This window comes from Phoca vitulina, unplaced genomic scaffold (genome assembly GCF_004348235.1).
Source record: "Phoca vitulina isolate PV1807 unplaced genomic scaffold, GSC_HSeal_1.0 scaffold2, whole genome shotgun sequence".
Taxonomy (NCBI): Eukaryota; Metazoa; Chordata; class Mammalia; order Carnivora; family Phocidae; genus Phoca; species Phoca vitulina.
This window is the reverse complement of record NW_022589705.1, coordinates 48,589,611-48,611,223: the sequence shown is the minus strand read 5'-3', so window position 1 is coordinate 48,611,223 and position 21,613 is coordinate 48,589,611. Positions and strand designations below refer to the sequence as shown.

At 38.9% G+C, this 21,613-nt stretch overlaps 1 protein-coding gene across 5 annotated transcripts in view; it reads left to right on the top strand.

Moving 5' to 3' along the window:
• Positions 1-21,613, top strand: part of DNAJC6 (DnaJ heat shock protein family (Hsp40) member C6) — a 144,100-nt gene that overhangs the window by 25,593 nt on the left and 96,894 nt on the right. Inside the window, exon 1 of one of the 5 annotated variants that reach the window (XM_032427034.1) lies at positions 1,698-1,818. The exons of 2 other annotated variants lie outside the window; for them this stretch is intronic. In XM_032427034.1, coding sequence (XP_032282925.1) covers positions 1,761-1,818 — 58 coding nt within the window. In that variant the 5' untranslated portion in view covers positions 1,698-1,760. Of the gene's footprint in view, positions 1-1,697; positions 1,819-16,913; positions 17,183-17,513; positions 17,615-21,613 lie in introns of those variants that run through there. 2 more of the 5 variants (XM_032427017.1, XM_032427053.1) reach the window with 2 other exon arrangements.

The following is a 21,613-nucleotide window of genomic DNA, read 5'->3' as shown; positions in this document are numbered from 1 at the left end:
CCCCCCCGGTGTTCCCAACCATTTCCCTTCTATAAATCCCCATAGCTTCCCCACCCCCTCCTTTTATGGTATTTACCTTATTCTGTGCTGTATTTTAGGTCTGGGGAGGTATCTGATCCAGGGCCCAGCACTATGCCTATCACAAAGTTGATGCTAATGATACATTTATGGAGTAATTTAATGTATCCCCTACCCCCAGCAACTTGGGAGATCAATGAACATGTGCTGAATGAAACTGACTCTTGCTCTGCGTATATTCTTCTCTCATACAATCAGAGCCTAATTTTCATTTTGTTAATTAGTACTCTGCACTAGCCATTTGAATAGCAGAATTCCAAGTGGTCATCTGTTTTTGTTTTTTTTGATCACCTAGAAATCACTTCTTAGGATTGAAAAGTCATGGACAGTCTCTTTCATCTTGTTTGATAAATGTAGAAAATCATAACAGCAGTGATGAGAGCAATGTGTTGGTCTTGATATAACTTAGATGAGGTAATGCATATAATTTAAAATCTTAGATATAGAAAGTAAGTTATACTTTATTTATAAATTATGCTTATTTATTACTCAAAAAATAATAAAATTGCTGCTTACTTACCTTTTATTATGTGCTGGTATTATGCTAAGTGCTGAGCATATATTATCTCATTTAAAAAACTAGCAATATTGGGCAACCCTCTTAGGTCCCCTCCCTCTTTGGGAGTTTCGAACTATCACTTTGCTATTGCTCAATAAAGCTTGTTTTCTGCCCCCCCAAAATAAAAAAAAATAAAACTAGCAATATTAATGGTATTAATATGTCCATTTTATTGATGAAGTCATTGAGGATCAGAATCATGAAATAATCTAAGGGTTGAACAACTAGTAAGCAGTAGATCTAGAATTCCAACATAGATTTCTTTGACCCCCAATTTATGTTCTCTATGCTGTTTTGTCTCTTTAGGTAAAAACAGAAACTGTCACATTGTGAGAGTTAATGCCCACCTGAAAATTATGTTCTGAAAGCTAAATTATTATTATTAACATTGTTTCTGGCCCATATAAAAATGAATAAATCAGTAAGTGAATGACTGAGTCAAAGAAAGAGTGAATGAAAGGTTGGGTGAGTAGGTTGGAGATACCATATGTATTACTTCGCCAGATAAACTAGTGCACTTAAAATATTTATAAAAATATATTAAAATATTTATGATGGTAGATTTGCTGGAAAATAATCTTAAAAGAAATTAAAAGTCCATTCAAAAATGGCAGGCAAATGAGGGAATGCAATGTTAAAAACATGGCGGGGGTGATGAGTTTATAAGTGAATATTAAAAAGTTTATATTAGAGGTCCATGAATCAGTGGAATAATGAGATTCTGTTGTAGTTCATTTTGGCCTCCCTCTCCTGTCTCCTTTAAAGGTATTTCCCTGATGACTCTTGAGTAGTAGTTATTTACTCCTGATTGCTGTGTATTTCCTTTCATTCATCTTATCTTTTTTAGTCTTCGGGGAACAGACTCATTCTAAAGCTTCATAGATTGAATGAAGAACAAGCACTTCCCCATTTACCTGCCTCCTTTTGCTGTGCCATTTAATTTAAGAGGTTGACGGTATATCTGCTGAGATGCTGGGAAGAATGGTAGAGATCTTAGCATTCAGAATGTCAAAATGTGTGCCCGGTGTTCCCCTGTCCAGGGAACCTCCTGATGCTCTCTCCAGAGAAAACCTCTTGTCTTCTGCTGGGGTTGGGGAATGGCACCTGCCCAGCTGCATGAGCCATGGGAAGGGGCCTACTGGGGATCTCACTGCCTCTACCCCTCACTGCATTGCTCAGAGGTAGGTGTGCTATTACATCCTGAGTCCTTAGGGGATTCGATATTATAATTCAGATTAATAGCTTAGTTTCAGCTTTCTTGATTCGGTTTTTTCTTTCTAAAATTTGTTGCTAGTTTCCTGTGAATTCATAAGAAAGGGTTAAAAGGTTGAAGGGAAAGCCAGATCAAGCAGCTTAATCTAACATGAGAAATTTATAGCGAAAAAGTTGGCGGTAAGCAAAAGTAAAGAAGAGCATTACACAAATAGGCATATTCAGAATCTTCTCAGGAGATAAAATGGTAAACTTTGGCCTCAGGATGCTTCATATTGATTTGTGGGTGTGCTAATGCCCTGAAAATATGGAATTTTTAAGCAAACTTAAATTAAGTAGGTGGAAAAGTGCACACAACTTCTAAGGGTTCCGGTTGATGGATTTTTATAAAGTTAATACACTTGTGAAGCTAGCATCCAAATCCAGTAACAAGAGATTACTAGCAACCCAGAGCCCTCTTCTGGTCACCACCCATCCTCCTACCACTGCTGAGTAACTACTAATCTGAGGTCTACCACTATAGGTTAGTTTTACTTGTTTTTTAATTTTATGTGAATGGAATAATTCAGTATATAATCTTTTGTTCTAGCTTCTTTTGCCCCAATGCTGTATTTGTGAGGTCCATCCATGCTGTGTGGTAACTGTAGTGCATTTTCATTGCTATAGAGTATTCCAGAGAGTAAATATACCACTTTTTCATTTTAATTTTGACAGGCAGAAGTGTATGTAATTTCTGGTTTTGGTGTAGTACAAATAGTACTACTATGAACATTCTCAGTGTGTCTTTTGGTGCACTTATTTCTGTTGGCTGTACACTAAGGGAAATTACTAGGTCAAAGCTTTGGTAGATACTGCTCTCATGTGTGGGATGACTGGGCCAGCGTCTCCATGAAGTCTCTAACCTATGGCAGACTTGCTTGGGATCATTCTCCCAGGGAAGGAGAGGAGACTCTGAGAGAGCAAGCAGGAGTCCACCAGGCCTGTTGAGGCTAGGCTTGGAACTGGTATAATGCTACATCTCCTCTTAGTCCGTTCCAATAGGCTGGGTGGCCTAAACAACAGACATTTATTTCTCAATGTTCTAGAAGCTGTGAGAAGATAGGATTGGTGGGGAGAGCCCTCTTCCTGGCTTGCAGAAGGCCACCTTCTTGCTGGGTCCTCACATGATGGAGAGAGAAAGCTCTGGTCATCACTGGGGCCCCATTCTCATGACTCACCTATCCCTAATTATCTCTTAAAGCCCTCACCTCCATATACCATCACATTAGGATTTGGGGCTACAACACAGAATTTGTGAGGACACAAACATTTAGTCCATAACACCCTCTGTTGTTCAGATTGAAGGGAGTGAGGAAGTAAACTACTTCTTGGTGAAAGGAAATGTGAAGTAATGTTGTAAAATGGTGTGGATGGCAAGGAGTGGGGGAGGGAGGTGGGGGCTGATTGCAGCCATTTTGGCAAACAATTGTCCAGAACATACAAAAATAAGCATCCTTTAAATCATTCTTAATACTATTATCAAAAGATAATTATTGTTAATATATTGGTGTATTTCCTTCCGTTGTTTTGTCTATGCACATATAGAGACAGACCTTCATTTTTAAAAAAGACTGTGATTCATATCTAGAATCTGATTTGTGTTCTGGTAATTTCCCTTAATGTTATATTGTAGGTATTTCCCAGGCATTAACTATTTCTTGACAATGTGGTTTAATTTATGATGCATAGGAAACCAACAATAAATTGCTGTGTTCCAGGCACTATGCTAAATACTTTCACAGTTATCTTGATTAGAAAGCAAGTTTCTTGTTAATTTGCAGGATTTATAGTCTGCTGCTGCAAAGAAAAAACAATGCATTTTATGTGATGAAAAGATCCAGAGAAAATTGTACTGGTTAAGATATATCAGCAATGCCCATTTTTCTCTTGAAAGCTTGACCTGTCAACTATAACTGCTTAGGAAAGGGCAGTCTCTCTCTTGTAAATTGTGGGACACTGACAACAGACAAGACTATTTGCTCTCCATTTCTGCCTATTGTTTCAAAGAAACCATTTTGCTGGACTAGTTCAGGTGTTAAAGTTACATTGTTGGCAATTGCAGACTGTTTCAGGGAACAGTTTTATTTGCAAAGATTTTGATTTTGATTCTGTGAACAGAGTAATAGCTAGTTAGAAAAGGTGTAGTGGAGGGAACACTTCCATTTGTGATAGTAAGAGATTCATTACACTCGCGAATCAATAGATACAGAGAAGTTAGGATTGTTCCCATTTGATCTCCTCTATCTCATTGGCAGGCTCTATGTCTTGAGTGATCAATCAATAAATACAGCACCTGTGCCTAAAAGCCACCTGCCCAACCTTTCATTATATGGGTGAAGCCACATCATTATTAATTTATTTGATCTGGCTGTGTTTCAGGATCATGCTGAACATCAGTTCTTACTGTACAGTTAGCATAATGTGATAAGGAACATAAAATTTGGAGACCAAGGTTTAAGCCTGGGTTATTGTCTCGTTGTCGAGTATGAACAAATTACTTAATTTTTTTGAGTTTCAGTTTCTCATCTATAATTACAAAAGCTTCATTCAGTCTTCTTAGAGTTATTGTGGAGATTAACCGAGACAATTTATATCTGTACCAATATGGTAGCCACTAGTGCTCAGTGGCCTTTGAGCACTTGAAATGTGACTCGTCTAAATTGAGATGTGTGGTAAGTGTAAAATACACACTGGATTTTGAAGACTTACTATGAAAAAAATAAAAGTAACTTACTGATTACTTTTTTCTGTAGACTATATGTTGAAATGGAAATATTTTGTGCTCATTGAAGTAAATGAAATATATTAAAATTAATTCACTTGTTTCTTGTTTTTTAAAAATGTGGCTACTAGAGATTTAAAAGTTACATGCATGACTCATATTTGTGGTTTGCATCATGTTTCTACTGGGCAATGCTACACTACATGGAAGTCCTCTGTGGAAGGTGGTGTACAGAATAAATGTTAGCTATAGCTACAAAAAGTGTAGAAGGTTTGAATGGGTAGGGATTCTAAGTGACAATATGAAGTTCATTATTTTACTAAGTTTCTAATGTGAGCTTTATTTAGGCATCTTAATTTTTCCTCTTTAAGTGTAGCAGGGAAATAGAGGAGTGATGATCCAATCATGTGTGCAAACAGTAACTTCATCTCATTGAGCTAAGATGATGCAGGCACTGTGCTAAGTACTGTCTTAGGTGGGATTCCTTTGGTGCATGTGGGCCTCCTGAATTCTTAGGCTATAACCACTGTGTTCTCGCTCTGTCTCTTGTCTGTCTCTCACCTCCTCTCTCAAATTTACTTCTCTCTCCTTGACAACATTGTTCTCGCAGATCACTTATCTCCCTCCACATTTCAGAAAGTGTGGCTCCTGCTAACTCCTGCCTGTCATCCTTGCTGTAAGGGAGGACTTGGACCTATTCCCTCTAGTTTTAAATTGAAAAGTCCCATGGAAAGGCCATGTTGACTTTGCTTGGCTTCAGATAGCCACCTCGGGGCCATGGCTCTAATTCCAACGCCAGAGAAGGAAGATTTCCCAGAAAAAGGGAGTGTTACTCTTGTTCATAAGAGAATAAGTGCACACTGTACCTATCCTAGTTAATTTAATAAGTACAGCCATTCTGTGGGGTAATACCTCAATTTAGAAATCAGGAAACTAAGGCTCCGAGAAGTTACATATTTTGTCTAAGTTTAAACATCCAGGCTGAAAGCCCAGATCTGTCTGTCACCAAAGCCCATGTTCTTAACCACTACACTGACAGAATTTGAGAAAATTGGGTTGTGTTGACTGAAGTTTTATTAAATTCGCTGTTTGCTATTTTCTCCCCTACCAAATTGCTTTCCACTGAAATTTGTCAAGGAATAGCGTAAGGAAACTGGCCCCACAGTAACATGTAAATCTTTCTTGAATTGAAAACCAATGCTACTATGCTCTCCAATCTTGTATCCAAAGCTTTAAAGGTCGTAAAAAAGCTCTACCATAATTATCTTTGTAGTAATGAGTTTAAAACATATTTACCACCACTTGGGCATTTTGCTTTTGTAATTTCTTTTTTAAGATTTTATTTATTTATTTATTTATTTGAGAGAGAGAGCAAGAGAGCGAGCATGAGAGAGCAACAGAGGGAGAAGGGAGAAACAGGCTTCCGCTGAGCAGGGAGCCCAATGTGAGGCTCGATCCCAGGACCGTAGGATCATGACCTGAGCTGAAGACAGACGCTTAACCAACTGAGCCACCCAGGCACCCCGTGCTTTTGTAATTTCTGATTATATACTTTTTTTTTTTGGGTACCTATCACATAGTTGGCACTCAATAAATATTAGCTACTGTATTTACCATACTAACACATGTTAGCTATTATCTTTAATATAATATATATTATATTTAATAGAGGGAAGTAGCTTCTCTTAGAATTCTCTTAGAATGGGAAGGGTTCGTTATGTTAAATACCTTAGACTGAGGGCAATGGGAAGCCCTCAAATGGCTTTGAGTAGCTGAGTCACATAACTGGATTTGCATTTTAGAAAGCTCAGAAGTGAATCAATTTGCTCACTTCCCTGTCTCAATATTCTTATTTTTAAATTGAAAGGGATAGCCTACCCTTTATAGCTCCTTCCAACTTTAATAGTCCACAAATTTCTGCTATCCTGAAAAACTTAATTCCATGCTGATTTCCAGATCTCTCAGGTAGCAAGGCCTAGCGAAGATTATGACCAGTACTTGAAGAGGTGGGTTTTGTGGGGCTGGGGGTGAGTGAGAGTGGGGACAGGAAGCTGAATGGATGATCTGTTATTTCCACTGTGAAATAAAGGAAACAGAAAGGTTATGCAGGTTCCTCTGACAGTCTCCTGAGAGGGAACTGGTGGATGACTTTAATTTCTCAGCATACAGTGAAATGGCACCTTGCCCCCTTCCAATATGAAATCTGATGTTATGTTCCAAAAATTAAAATGCTGCATTCTGAGATATTTGCTGATGAAATGATACAAAGTCTGGAATTTGCTAAAAAGGTAGTTAGGGATTTATACAGATAAAACATGGTTGGCCATGACTTGGTAATTGATGCTGAATGATGAGTACAAAGGGATCCATTATATAATTTTCATAGTGTATGTTTTGAAATTTTCTGTAATAGAAAGTAAAAAGATAGAATAATAAAATAAAGATGCTCTGACTTATTACCCAAGTTCGTTATTACTTTTAGCACAAATGGAGAAAGAATCAGACTCTCTCACTTGGTCATACTGAAATAAATAGACTCAGAACTACTGTGTCATAAACACTGACACTTTGCTTTAAGTTCTTTTTAAAAAAAATATTTATTTTTATTTATTTTTTTAGAGAAAGAGAGTGATTAGAGAGAGAGTGTGTGAGCTGGGGAGGGAGGAGGGGGCAGAGTGAGAATCTCAAACAGGCTCCACACTCAACACAGAGACCGATGCAGGGCTCGATCCCAATACCCTGAGATCATGAACTGAGCTGAAATCAAGAGTCGGATGCTCAACTGACTGCAGCCATCCAGGGGCCCCTGCTCTGAATTCTGTATCAACTTTAAGGGCTTAAAATGTTCCAGACTGCATTGAGATTATGTTGGCAGATCAAAGAAAGAGAATTACACTCCAAGGAAGGGGCAGTTCTTCTAGGGATTTCATTGATGACATAGGCAGAGCCCTGCAGCTCTGGCCTGGGTCAGCCCAAGAAGGCAGTCTCTGGATAGCAGAGTGAGGTGGAGAGATCACTGGCTTTGGAGTCATAATAGGCACAATAGAACTATGTGTCAGGTGAAAGACAGTGACAAGAAATAACAAAATAGGTAAGATTAATTGAATTCTCACTATATGCCAGGTACTGTGCTAAGCTCTTTATGAACTTTATGTCATTTGATTCTAATGACTGCTCTATTAGTTTGATGCTAGTATTTTATAGATGAGGAAACTGAGGCATAGAGAATTTATATAATTTGTCCATGATCACATAGACTTTATATAATTGCCAGTAAATGTTGGGATAAATAAATAACTGAAATCCAGTGGTTAGGTTGCAGTTGGATTCTAGTGAAGATTAGGTTTGGATGCACATAACAGAAAAAAGTAAAATAACAGTGGCTTAAAACAAAATAGTTTCTTCATGAAGTGTAGAGATAATCAGTCCAGGGTTGCCATGATTCTCTGGGAATCAGGTTCCTTCTGTTGCTTCATTGTGAAAATCTTCCATCCTCAAGTTCACTTCATGGTCCAAGATACCTGCTGGAACTTCATATTCCAACCAGAAGAAAGGGAAGAGGAATGGAAGAAGAGAATACCACCCATCCTCCCTTTCAAGGATGCATACTAAAAATTGCACATATCATTTATGCTTATATTACAAAATCATTATTATTATACCACAACTTACTCTCATGCACATACCTAGCAGATTATAGAAAACCTGCTTGTGGCAGGTCCAAGACATGAAAAATGACTGAGAAATAGATTTGTTATGCTATATGGCCATGTGCCCAGCTGAAGATCAAGGGTTCTGTTAGCATAGCAGCTGGAAAGGAATATTAGGGATCACTGAGAGTCAGCTGCATTCAGAGCTCTGGTCTCCATAGCTATGAAATGGATATGGTAATCCTTCTCAAAAGGCCTTTCAGGTTTAAATGGGTAAATAGATAAAAAAACAAAAAAACAAAAACCAAAAAACCCAGGCACTTAATTTAGTGCTCAGGAAATGCTAGTTCTTTCCCTTCAGTGAGATGTGGGCAAGTGGGTGACAGTGGTTTGGTGCTCTGGAGACTCAGCACCCCAAGAATTGACTCTACCTGCATCTGAGGTGATCACTGTCTTCCTCATCACCATCACCACCATGATCTGCCACATCTTCTAGGGCTCAACCTTTAGGCACAAAGGGGTTACAGAGAATAAGCACTTACATTTTGAGGATCTTTAACATAAAACCATATATAATGAGCTCAGGGCCAAACATGGGAATATCTAAGATTTAGGGAAACTTTCACTTCTGCGTAGATTTGTACCTGACTTTGGGGAACTAATTACCACGTGAATATTTTCAGTTCGTTATTCCCAAGATTGAGAGCAATTGAACACAGGGCCAGTTTATGGTAGTTTGTCAGAGTCTGTCCATTTGAGAAGCTGCTTGTAAAGTGACAAATGAAAGGGACAGGTGATTCCATGAGTTACTCTTGAAATGGTAATGTAGGTGTAACATTGTTAAACCATGAGCATGTCCTTGAAGAGTCAAGGGTAAGTTGAATGTTAGCAAATGACACAGCATTTTAAGTGAGCTTACTAAAGAAACCCATGGTGAATTTTTCTGTAAGCTAAAGATGGCCTCTGAAACATTTTTTTTTTTTTTGCATTTTCATTCGATTAGCAGATAACCTTTTACTTGGCAGGCACTATGCTAGGCCTGGTAAAATATGAGGAATGTTGTCTTTACCTACCAGAGTTGCTCAAAATACCTGAATTATAAATAGACAAATACTATTCTCAGGTTAAGAGATAGTCAAATAATAATAAAATTTGTTTCATCATTTCTAAAACAATTTTTAATATATTAACATTTATGCAGTCTTTAAGCATCTTAAAATTGAGAATATGTCATGTGTAGGTCATCAGTGGTATATTTTTCTTAATGCTGTGACTCAAAATGGATGATTTCTTAGATTTGATGAAATGAAGCATTTGAGTAGGGCTTTAGTGTTTATTATATGCTTTCATGGACCTTATTTCATTTGATTCTTTCTGTGAGGGAGAACAAGTACCTCTTCAACTTTATGGAAAGGGAATGTGACTCTGAGTGGGAAACAAATTATAGAAAACTTGCATCTGTCAGGTCCAAAAATACAGCATAGTTGTATCTTTTCCCCAAAGCTAGTGGTTTTTCCACCACACCTTAATGTCTTTTTAATCTGCATACACACATATTTATACACATATACATGCACAAACTCAACAGGGGCCAAGCTTATTTGAAAGCTAGGGGCTTCCTTTTAATGAATATAAAGATTATTTTTCCTTCTAGTGATTAAAACTAGGCCAAAGAGTAGCCAAGTATCCATTTTCAGGAGTACAACATAAAAAGTCCTCTAAGCCAGATAATTACAAAACAAGATTGCCTATTGGGAACCCACATAAATTGAAAACTTTCAGGTTTCACTGAGGAGAACCTGCCATGTGGGGAGTAAAGCAAGGGTAATTCCCATAAGGTGCCCAAACTGTTTTCGCTGGCCACACTTAGGTCAGATCTAAGAAATGACCCAAATGTCATCCAGTGTTCACTTTGACCACCGGAATTGCCCTTTCAGGCTGGTGCAGTGGCTAAAGCATAATCAGAAAGATGGGATTTTTTTAAAAAGAATTTTTATTTATTCATTAGAGAGAGATGCATGAGCCTGAGAGAGAGAGAGAGTGCGAGCGCAGGGGCAGGAGTAGGAGGGAGGGGCAGAGGGAGAAGCAGACTCCCTGCAGAGCAGGGAGCCCACCGTGCTCTCCATTCGGGGACCCTGAAATCCTGACCTGAGCTTAAGGCAGATGCTTAACCAACTGACCCACCTATGTGCCCCATAAAGACGGGATTTTGAATACTAACTGAGAGCTAGCTGTATGAGCTTGGACAAGTCTTAACCTCTCCCAAGTGTGCCTCGAAAAAAGGGTCACACCTTTGCAGGGTTGTTGGGAAGATGACAGTTAAGGTAGGTAAGGTACCTGGCAAATGGAAAGTAACTAATGGCAGTTGTTTTTATTCAAGAAATTCAAGGAGGCACAGGTTTTGGGGTATTGAGTTACCTTAAAAAATATACCCTGCCTGGAAAATTTGTCTTGTCTTGTAGGAGACCCAACACTCCCATCAGGCACCAGGAACAGACAAGCTCATTTCTAAAGAAATATTGTAGGAATAGTTGAGGTTTTCTTCTGCTAAACATTATCAGTTCACTTAGTTTTTCCAGCATATTCCCTCATGTCTCTTGTGTATTGCTCTATGTGCAACTCTTGATAGCTGCCACCATTTAAGCATATGTTCTGTAGTAAAACCTTGATTAACTGGGACTTAGAACTGGAATACTTAAATGGTCATCGTTTTTCCCTCTGGGCTTCCTTTGGAGAAGGAGGGAAGTGACAACTGAAGTTTTGAGAAGGATAGGAAAATTTGAGAACTAGAGAGAATGCTGTAATTCAGCACCTTCAATTTTACTGCTAAGAGGAGAATGATTATCAAGGCCACTCTGCTGATTAATAATAGAGCCAGGAGAGGATTTCAGCCCATTGCTCTTTCTTCTGGACTGTGGCCTAAAGATGCAGCTTTTGGCATCTGTCTTGGTGTTGTTACTCCTCCAGTTTTGGCCACTACACTAGAGGTCTCAAATTTAAATGCCTACAAGGGCTGACTGACAAGGAACAAGTGGGGCAGCCTGGGTATTTCATATGGGAAAGTGGTGGTGAACTTGGCACTCAAGCTGGGGCCTGTGTACCTTCTGTGGAGGCATTTAAGCTTACAATTAAAAAAAAAAGTACAGGACAGACAAAACATGTTTGGGGGCCAGATATGGCTTTTGGTCCCCTGTTTGAGCACTTTGCATTGTCTATATCTACAGACTTTTATTCAATAAGGACGTAATCTGAATTATGTACCTGAGGCATGTTGCCAAAGAAAGTTTCAGTGCTATTCATTGATTTATATTAAAGCATAAAATCAAAGAAGTGTATTTTAGAAACCTGATCATACATAATAATTTTTGCATTTTCCAACAGAGAGAACAGAGCAATTCTGTTCTCATTTACTGTCTGGTTAGCCAGAACTCTTTGTTGTCCAGTTATGTATCCAAGTGAGTTCAGATGTCACAGTGTATAGGACATTCACAACTCGGAACCTCTTAGTACTGGAGGTTTTGTTATATATAGACATTCAAACATTTATAACTGGTACCCGGTAGTGAGAAATACATTTATGTCATGATTGAGGAGAAACATACATACTTTCATACTTTCACAAACTCAAAATACTAGTTCAGGAAACAATATCTTACCATATGCCCTATTTCATTTTTATTAAAATAATGGTCATGAATTGCTAAGTTTATTTTATAGTCTAATAGTAGACCACAACATATAGTTTTTAAAAAATCACTAGACTAGGTGATACTAATACATTTTATTTATTTATTCAGTAGATATTTATTCAATCTCTGATGAGTGTAAGGTGCTCTTCTGGGTATCATGAGGGATACAGACATGAGCAAAACATGGAGTTTTGTTCTCAAGGAGTCTAAAATGTAAGAGATGCATGAAAATATCTAAAACCTCAAGGCAGAATAATCACTCTACATTATACATAATGCTTTTATATTATTATATATCATCATAATAAATTTCTTAAGTAGGCAGGGCAGATTTTAACCTAATTTACAGATAGGAAATTACATTTTTAGAAAAAGTTACTTATCCACATAAAAATGGAACAACAGTGATAATGGATAATATTTGTTAAGCACTTACTATATGTTAGGTACTGATTTAATTCTCACTACGGCCTTATTCTAGTGGTACTATTTTTATGCTCATTTTACAAAGGAGAAAAGTGAGGCAGAGAAGTTAAGTAACTTGCCTAAGGTCATAGAGCTAGAAGAGTCTGTGGAAATAGGGTTCAATCCTAGGAAATATGGTTCCAGAACCTCAGTTTTAACCAATATGTTTTAGTTCCTGGAAATTAAAAAGCACAGATCATAATCCCAGATGGGTCGTGGCATATATTCATCTTCTCCAGTCCCCCCACCACAAAATAGTGTGACATCTGTTGTGATGGTAGAGTATTTCGGGGGTGGAGGGGATAAGTAGGAATAGAGCCTGAACATTCCTCAGTGTGAATAACCTTCACCAAGTTAATAAAAGTGACTAAAGTCAGCAATAGAAAAGGCAAAGGGAAAGAATACTCTCCCCCAAAGAGAGCATCTAATCCTTTGGCTCTGCTCTGTTTGTGATGTAGTATTCTTTTTTTGTTTTGTTTTGTTTAGAAAAGCAATGTGTTTATTATGGAAAATTAGAACATATGTATACACAAAGGAAAAGAATAAAAATCACTCTTAAGGCCATCATTGTTAACATCTTTATACTAGCCTCTCAGAGTTTTCTATACATATTTTTTTATTTCTCAATAAAAAAAGTGGGATCATACTGTATATTTTAGCTTGCTTTTTTACCTAGGGCATTGTAAACATATTTTCATGTCATTAAATGTTCTTCCATGCATGAGTATTAATGGCTGCATAATATCCCGTTGTCTGCCTATTTTATACCAAAATTTATGTAATGAAACATTTATTGTTAGCATTTAGTTGACTCTAGTTTTTTTACTTTCCCCCCTATTTATTTATTTATTTATTTATTTATTTATTTGATGTAGTGTTCGATGATTTATTGTTTGCGTATAACACCCAGTGCTCCATTCAATACATGCCCTCTTTAATACCCATCAACAGGCTAACCCATCCCCCCACCCCCACCCTTCTAGAACCCTCAGTTTGTTTCTTTCCATAGTCTTTCATGGTTTGTCTCCCCCTCTCATTTCCCCCCCTTCATTTTTCCCTTCCTGCTATCTTCTTCTTCTTTTTTTTTTTTTAAACATATAATGTATTATTTGTTTCAGGGTACAGGTCTCTGATTCAACAGTCTTACACAATTTACAGCACTCACCATAGCACATACCCTCCCCAATGTCTATCACCCAGCTGCCCCATCCCTCCCACCCCCCACCACTCCAGCAACCCTCAGTTTGTTTCCTGAGATTAAGAATTCCTCATATCAGTGAGATCATATGATACATGTTTTTCTCTGATTGACTTATTTTGCTTAGCATAATACCCTCTAGTTCCATCCATGTCGTTGCAGATGGCAAGATTTCATTTTTTTTTGATGGCTGCATAATATTCCATTTTATATATATACCACATCTTCTTTATCCATTCATCTGTTGATGGACATCTTGGCTCTTTCCATAGTTTGGCTATTGTGGACATTGCTGCTATAAACATTGGGGTGCACATACCCCTTCAGATGTGATGTAGTATTCTTGAGATAAAGTAAATTATTCCAGTCTTGCTCTTGGAAATGCAGGAGAGTTTAGCTCTAAATGTTCGCCTTGGATTTTACCAGTGCCCTTCCTTAAGCACAGGTGTTCATTCAGAATCACACAGAAGAATTTCCATTAGTATAGTATTGGAAAAAATAATACTTATCCTCTATTGAGCAACTCCCATGGGAAGAACTAGGACTGTCGGGCACTGAGGATAGAGCTGTGCCCAAGCCAGCCCAATAATAGTAATAATAGTGAATATTTGTTAAGTACTTACTCTATATGTGTTAGGTACTAATTTAATTCTTTAACTACATAATGATGGTATTTTTATTATGCTCTATTTTATAGAATAGAAGAGATCTCATGGATAAGTGAACTTTTAATGAATTTGATCTTTAGGATAATAAAAACAATTTGAGTGTCAAAATCGGTGTATATTCCAATTTAAGCCCCAAACTAGTTTTTAGACTGCTGTATATTAATCTAGCTATTGCATTTTCTTGCTTTTTTTTATTTTTCATATCCTTAATTTTGTAGGGTCATTAATAGTTATTCTGATTAACTTTATTTATATTAAGTATAAATAAAAAAAAATTAAAGGGTCCCTGTAGCCCATTCATGTTTTTCTTTACATTTGCAAACTGGGGAGATAGATATCCAAAAATACAAAGGCACATGTTTCATCTTAATTTCTTCACGCAGTATGCCTGCAACTCCGAGAACAGTTGAACAAAAAATAACTGAAAGAGCTCTTTTTGAAAATAATTTTCACTTTTGAAAAATGGTCATCTCTAAATTATCTTAATCCAGTGATTATAAATCCAGAATTTGTACGTGATGGACACTAAGTATTTACTCTCCCTGTGCCTCAGTAATGAATTAAAAGAGAAGGAAAAGTGCAGAAAAGGATTATTTAAAATTTTATTGGAAAATATTTATTTACTAGACTTTACAGAGTATTACTTCAGTCACGTATATAAAATCGCTCAATCTGACAGATTTGAAAAATTGAAAGTATAAAATTTGTGTTTAAAATTTTATTACAATTTTAACTGCTATCACTCAAGTTGTTTGATCTTCTTGTAAATGAGCATTAACTGCAATTTGTGATTTGCATCAGACAACACCTTCTTTAGTTAATGCAGTTGGGAAAGCAACTGGTCAGGGAATTGAGGTCTTCCCAGAGGGACTGGAGGGATCCACAGCATTCTTGGCCTCTACTGATTCATCCTTTTCCTATAAGAATTTGTGTTTGAGTGATCCTTGAAAGGCATATGTCTCTCAATACAATTAATTTATTTTACGTAGACCTATTGTAGAGCTAGAGCTTCCTGAAAACTCTTTGGGTCTCAAATGATTGGGACCCAACGCTCTTAGATGCTGTTGTTTTGATTTTTGTGTCCTTAAGTGATCAAAATAACATCAAGAGAAAGCCTTGAAAGGTGAGAAGAAGGTGAAGCTGGCTTTTTGTATGGGCTTAAGCAAATTTTACATATTTTCTTGCTGATGGGTGATAAAACTCTGCCAAATGACTTATGAAAAGCTCCTCACTTAATCATTCCAAATCCTAATAGGGAAAAGGATCCTTTCAAAACCAGAATTTCACTCAAAATGTAAATAGAGGGATACTTTTGTAGTCTTATTATTTCAAGTGAAAAAGAACATTTGGTAATTGCGTTTTGAGACTTAGAGTTATGTTCAGGTTTTGCAAGTCTTGAAATATATAATGTTGGGTTTCTCTTTAAGAATAAGAATGCAAAATCATGAATATGAAATTAGGTACACAGCCTTGAAAGGGGCATCTGCAAGAAAGGGGCTCTGACCCTCAGCTTGATTAACTTCGTGATGAATTCTCTGATAATGAGTGACTGTTTTCTTTGTTTTCTCAAAATTATCAAAGAAAGAAGGAGGAGGGGCTAGAGAATGGAAGGAAAATCCTTGTCTTCCTAACCATCCCCTCAAGCCAAGTGAGTGGTATAGTCCTTTCTCCAGGTCCCAAGGTAAATGATGTCAGAACTGAAATTGCACCTGATTCGACCTCTTCCCCGCTCCCCCCGCCCCCCAGTTATTCGTTCAACAAATAGTTACTGAAACAGTCACATCTACTCGCTAGGTGGAATGGACCCTGTCTCCTAGTTAGAATAGCCAGCTCTTTGATATCTCACATAGGGATCATTCCTATTCTGGTTTGAAAGAAACTGCTGTTCTTTTCTCTCCTAGCATACATATAGCCTGGCATTTAACATGCGTTCTTTTTCTGTTCAATTAAGTTACAAGTCAGTCCTCCAGGACGGTAACCGTCGGGGTGGCTTTGACTTGCCGAATCTTCCAGCAAATATAGGCTAAGTTATACAAAATGGGCGTGTCTGGATTTTACCAAGAGACCCCCTCGTCCCCAAAGCTTACCAAGCAGAGACACCCAGCCTCTTTCTTCTTTACCTCACGCGCGAAAACACCCTCTACCCGGGACGTAGTAGTCCCCTCCCCCTCCCACCACGCCCCGTTTACCGCCCTCAGCCCCCCTCCTTGAGAATCTCCCCTCCCTCACTCCCTCTCTTTTCTTCCCTCCCCGTGGGCCAGCAGCGCTTGGAGCTGCCCTGCTGCACGGCGGGGCGACGCGGCGACACCTATAGGATTGCTTCCGGGCACTCCCCAGCCAGAGGGTGGCTGGCCCGGGGCCCAAAGCTCCGCAGGGCCGGCGGCTCCGCGGCGGCGGCACCGAGGACGCGCGCATCCGCTCGCCCTCCCGCCCGCGCCCTCTTTTTCTCCCTCGGTCGCGCGGGGCGCCCAGAGTCGCTCTCTGCCCAGGGCGGTGGCTTTGCCGCCCGCCCCGCAAAGCTCCTCTCTGGTGGCCGTTCCCTCTTTCCCTCCTCTTTGCGTCATGTCGGACACTTGATGGTTTTTTTCTTTTCCTTTTTTTTTCCTGTTTTTTTTTTTTTTTTCCTCCTTTAGCCCTTTCCACCTTCCACCTCCTCCTTCGTTTCCCAGGTTGATATTTTCCCCCTCTTCTCTGGGCTTGCCCATGAGTCTCCTCGGGAGCTACCGGAAAAAGACCAGCAACGATGGTTATGAATCCTTGCAGCTGGTGGACAGTAACCGGGACTTAAGTGCGGGGAGCGGCGCGGGTGGCGGCAAGCAGAGAGTGAACGCCGGGGCGGCGGTAGCCGCACGGAGTCCCGCCCAACAGTCTCAGGACCGCGCCAGCACCATGGACAGCTCAGGTAGCGCCGGCGGCGGGGTGCGCCCAGCGGAACTCCGCCGTGTCCTCCAGAGGCGGCCCACTCCACTAGCCCGAGGCTCCCACCCAACCTTGGCCTGGGAGGGGCCGGGATGGAGCGAAGGCATCTAATACACCAGGGTGTTGCGTCTCTAATTTCTCTAGTTCAAGGAGCTAGGAAACGTTAGATCAGTCCTGAGGCCCAGTGGCTGTAGGAGCGCCTCTTAATCTGGCTAGGCTGCTGAATACACCAGCTGGGGGCGGGGAGAGGAGGGGAAAGGGGAGGGAAGGGGTGGACGCGAGAAGGGAGCGGGTGGCTCGTGGAGCCACTGGGAAGGAGGGCAGGGAGAGGCAGCTGCTTTCACTACCCAGCTGGATGAGGGGGAGACGTGAAGGAGCAAGTGCGTTGATTGTTTTCGCAGCCTGCGGACGGACGGTATTTATTCCAATTATTATTCTCGTAATGCTGATGTTATTTGCAATTCTCTAAAGCTGTGCCTCTTCTCAACTTGGCTGTCTGCTAGGGTTAATGCTGTTACCTTTCTTCAGCAGTTTTTACCTTGAGCAAATTTTTATCTAGAGCCCTTTTACACAGCTTTTATGATTTGTACAATGACATTTATTTCATCAGCTATTGGCTTTGATCTTGTTTATCTTTATCTTTTTGCATTGAGTGTACCAATATTTCATAAACGTTACGTGTAAGGAAAATGAAAATGCCTCTAAACTTTGTATCTGGGCTTGCAATCTTTTTTTTTATAAAGCATTTTAACAAGGTGGATTTCTCTCTGTCGGAAATGCTCTTTTACCGATTTCTATAGCAAAACAGTCATTTAATATATGTATGTTGGACCAGGGGTATTATTATAGCTGTTTCCTCACCTTTTCAAGGAACCAGGATCAGAGGGTTATTTACATAAATATAATTTGTAATCGAAGTGCTCAATGGTTTGTTCTACATTGACAACTTTAATATACTGGATAACTGAGGACTCCAGAGGCAAGATTCATGTTGGTTTGTTTGGGAAGTAATGAAAACAAACTGAATTTAATTCTTGCACTTTGCAAATAAATGTTTGTTTCTTTTAGTTGTGTAATGGCTCTCTCTGGACTACTGTTTTCTATTTTCCTTATCCCATAAGTGGGGTAAAATATCATCTACAGATGTTCAGGTGTCCTGACCTGAAAACATATTTTACCCATACAAGCTCTTATTGAAGTTTAATAAGGTGTTGGTAGAATGTTTTCTCAGGACCATTTTATTTTTATTTTATTTTTTAAAAAGATCTTATTTATTTATTTCAGAGAGAGATAGCAAGGGCAGGAACACAAGCAGGGGGAGTGGGAGAGGGAGAAGCAGGCTTCCCACTGAGCAGGGAGCCCGATGTGGGCCTTGATCCCATGACGCTGGGATCATGACCTGAGCCGGAGGCAGACGCTTAACAACTGAGCCACCCAGGCGCCCCTCTCAGGGCCATTTTAAATTAAAGCTAAAACTACCTGAAGGACTGATGGTTCTAACAGCTTTGGTATTGATGTTGTACATGGGTATTTGATTTATGATTTTCTAAACCTGTGATGAAGTCCAAAGCATCTTTTGACTGGATGTGATCTCCTTTAAGTCTTAAAGAAAAAGATTCATGCGTTCCAAATGATGCCACCATAATCCTTTCTGGAACATTGTGGACATGTACATATGGAATGAACAATTTCCAATGAATGAGGAGGAGCCCCACTTTCAGGAAATGAAATTTTGTATATTTTCACTTCTCATAGGGATTCTTATTTTAAGAATTGGAATTTGTTTTTGAAGTATGTTACATCCTAGAATATTTTTGACACCTATTTCCTGAGTCCATTATATGCCAGGCACTGTGCTAAGCACTGTGGGGGAATATAATAATGAAGGAGACACTATTAGATGACAGGAGCAGTAACTCAAACACACAGCAGCCTATAGTGAGTCCTGGATTTTTGAGGATTGTCTTTTTCACCAAATCAGACTTTTTCAATAGGTTTAGAGAAGAAAAATGAAGTGAATTGATAAACCGTTGTAATGGGAAAACATTTTAATTAAGAATATGGTTATCTCTAAAGCACTATTGCTAGGAGTTGATTCTTCAGCTTGATCAAACTAGCCCTGTATGAAGAGGTTGCAAGGATTCTTCCCATCCCCATTCCTCTTTCTGGTTAGGGGAATGTTGTGGCTTTGTTATGGCAGTACTGTGTATCTTATGACTATTTTGATGCATATTTGCAATTGAGAACAGTCTAGGAAGATGCTGTTTGTTTGGTCTGGATGAGCAATTGGGCCCTGAGAGTGGGGTTTCTCTTCGTGGGTAGCAAGTTTCATTGACTAGTGCAACTATATCTATCTTGTCTAATTATAGTTCTTTCTTCTTAGATCCTCAAAGAGTGGCCTTGTGCAGTGTAAATGTATCCATTTGTTTAAGATATTTAATTAAGCTCATGGATCATTTCTAAAAACAGCAGTGATCTGCCCATTTATTCAACTCATCGTCCTGTGACATGCTGGATAGGAGAGGTGGTTCATGGGGCTTTGGTCTAACAGAAATGTTTATGAATGGAAAAAAATATGTCTAGAGGATTTAAAAATAAATCTAGAGGATTTAAAGCTTAGTTCTAACAATATCTTACACTTGTATAGCTATTTATAATAGGTGGTACACTTGGACACTTACCTTATTTCATTTCCCCAGAAGTCTATTAGGCAGAATAAGTGGCATGTCTGTGCCTAGAGACTTGATATCAAACATCTGCACTATTGTTACTAGCTGTAAAACCTAGAAAAATTTTAAGCCTGCTCCCCATTTATAAAAGGAGAATCATAATAGTGGTTCTTACAATAGAGCTTTTAGTTTGAGACTTAACATGAGAATACATTTGCAGTTTTCCTTTATTTTGCTGTCTGTGTCCTTAGAATTAGAGGAAACTTACTCTTAGAGATGGTAGGAGACTTAGAAGGTAAAATAGCTACTTAGTAGACTGATGAATCACAGACCTGTACCCCTGAAACAAATAATTACATTATATGTTAATAAAAAAAAAAAATAGCTACTTAGTGACAGCCAGATTCAGGTTTTCTGACTCTAAGGTCTAAATTTTTCTCCACTGAACTGAACTGTCTTTCTGTGTAGGTATAATATCAACTGATTATTGAGATGGAAACAATATTATCTCCTTGGATTTCCCCTCTTGTTTTTAGATGAAAGAGTGACAGATGTTCAGAGAAGTTTAATGACTTTCTAAGTCAACAGACTCTCAAGTGGTACATTCCAGAGTAGCCCCCAAGCCAGATGTGTGTCTTCCAGAGCTCTCTGCCTGCCCTGGTTCACTTTCTCTTCTTGAATTATTCTCTAGAAAAGATTGTCATTCAGAGGTCATCCTCTCATCTCCCAGATGGCACTGTAGCTATCCCAAGTCATTAGTTCAGGAACCCCATATTTACCTTGTGTTCATTTCACCTACCATGAAAGTAGAATCCACAAATGAACTCTTAGTCTTGAGTCACTAACATGTTCCAACATAAGGCTTTACTTACCATATTCATAATGATAAGCCATAAAACAGTAGTCCAATTAAAATCTGTTTCCAGATTTTAATGGGATTTAAAAGTGTAAGGATAATGAAGAATGCTAATATACTTTCCTGTTTAGTATAAATCTGATTGAAAGCAAAAATTACCCTTAACAAATGCTATTCTAGGTGGTATTTACACAGCATCTACATTTTGAATCAGACTTTATTATTATGAAGTACTTATTTGGATAACTTCATACTGCATTGAAATATTATAAGCATATATACGCTAATATTCCTTTCTTAGGAATACCTGCCCATTTAAGGGTTTTGTAGGTTGAAGGCAAAGTTGATTTACTAACTTAATGTGTGCCTAAAGTTTGAATGTTTCTAGATAGCTGCTTAAGGATACATCTCTGTCAAAGTTCAAATGCTTGGAGACTGCCAGGTTTCATAGACTTTGAAGGGGAATCTTTTTTTTTTTTTTTTTAAGATTTATTTATTTTAGACAGAGAAGAGAGAGTGTAAGAGTATGGGATGGAGAGGGGCAGAGGCAGAAGGAGAGAAAGTCTCAAGCAGACTCCATGCTGAGCGCAGCGTGGACCCTGTTGTGGGGCTCTATCTACCGACCCTCAGATCAAGACCCTGAGATCAAGACTGGAGCTAAAACAGAGAGTCCGAGGCTTAACCAACTATGCCACCAGGCACCCCAGAAGGGGAATCTTTTGAACCGAGTCTCAGAAAGATGACCATGTAGCCTATGACATACACCTTCTGTGTTGGACCTATCACTGCCTTCTGAGTCTGTACCTTTGGACTGTTCTCATTAGCACCAAGTTCTTTCTTTTTATTTAGGCCTTTTGGGTCTCCAGGTACAAAATAATTCTAATCCTTT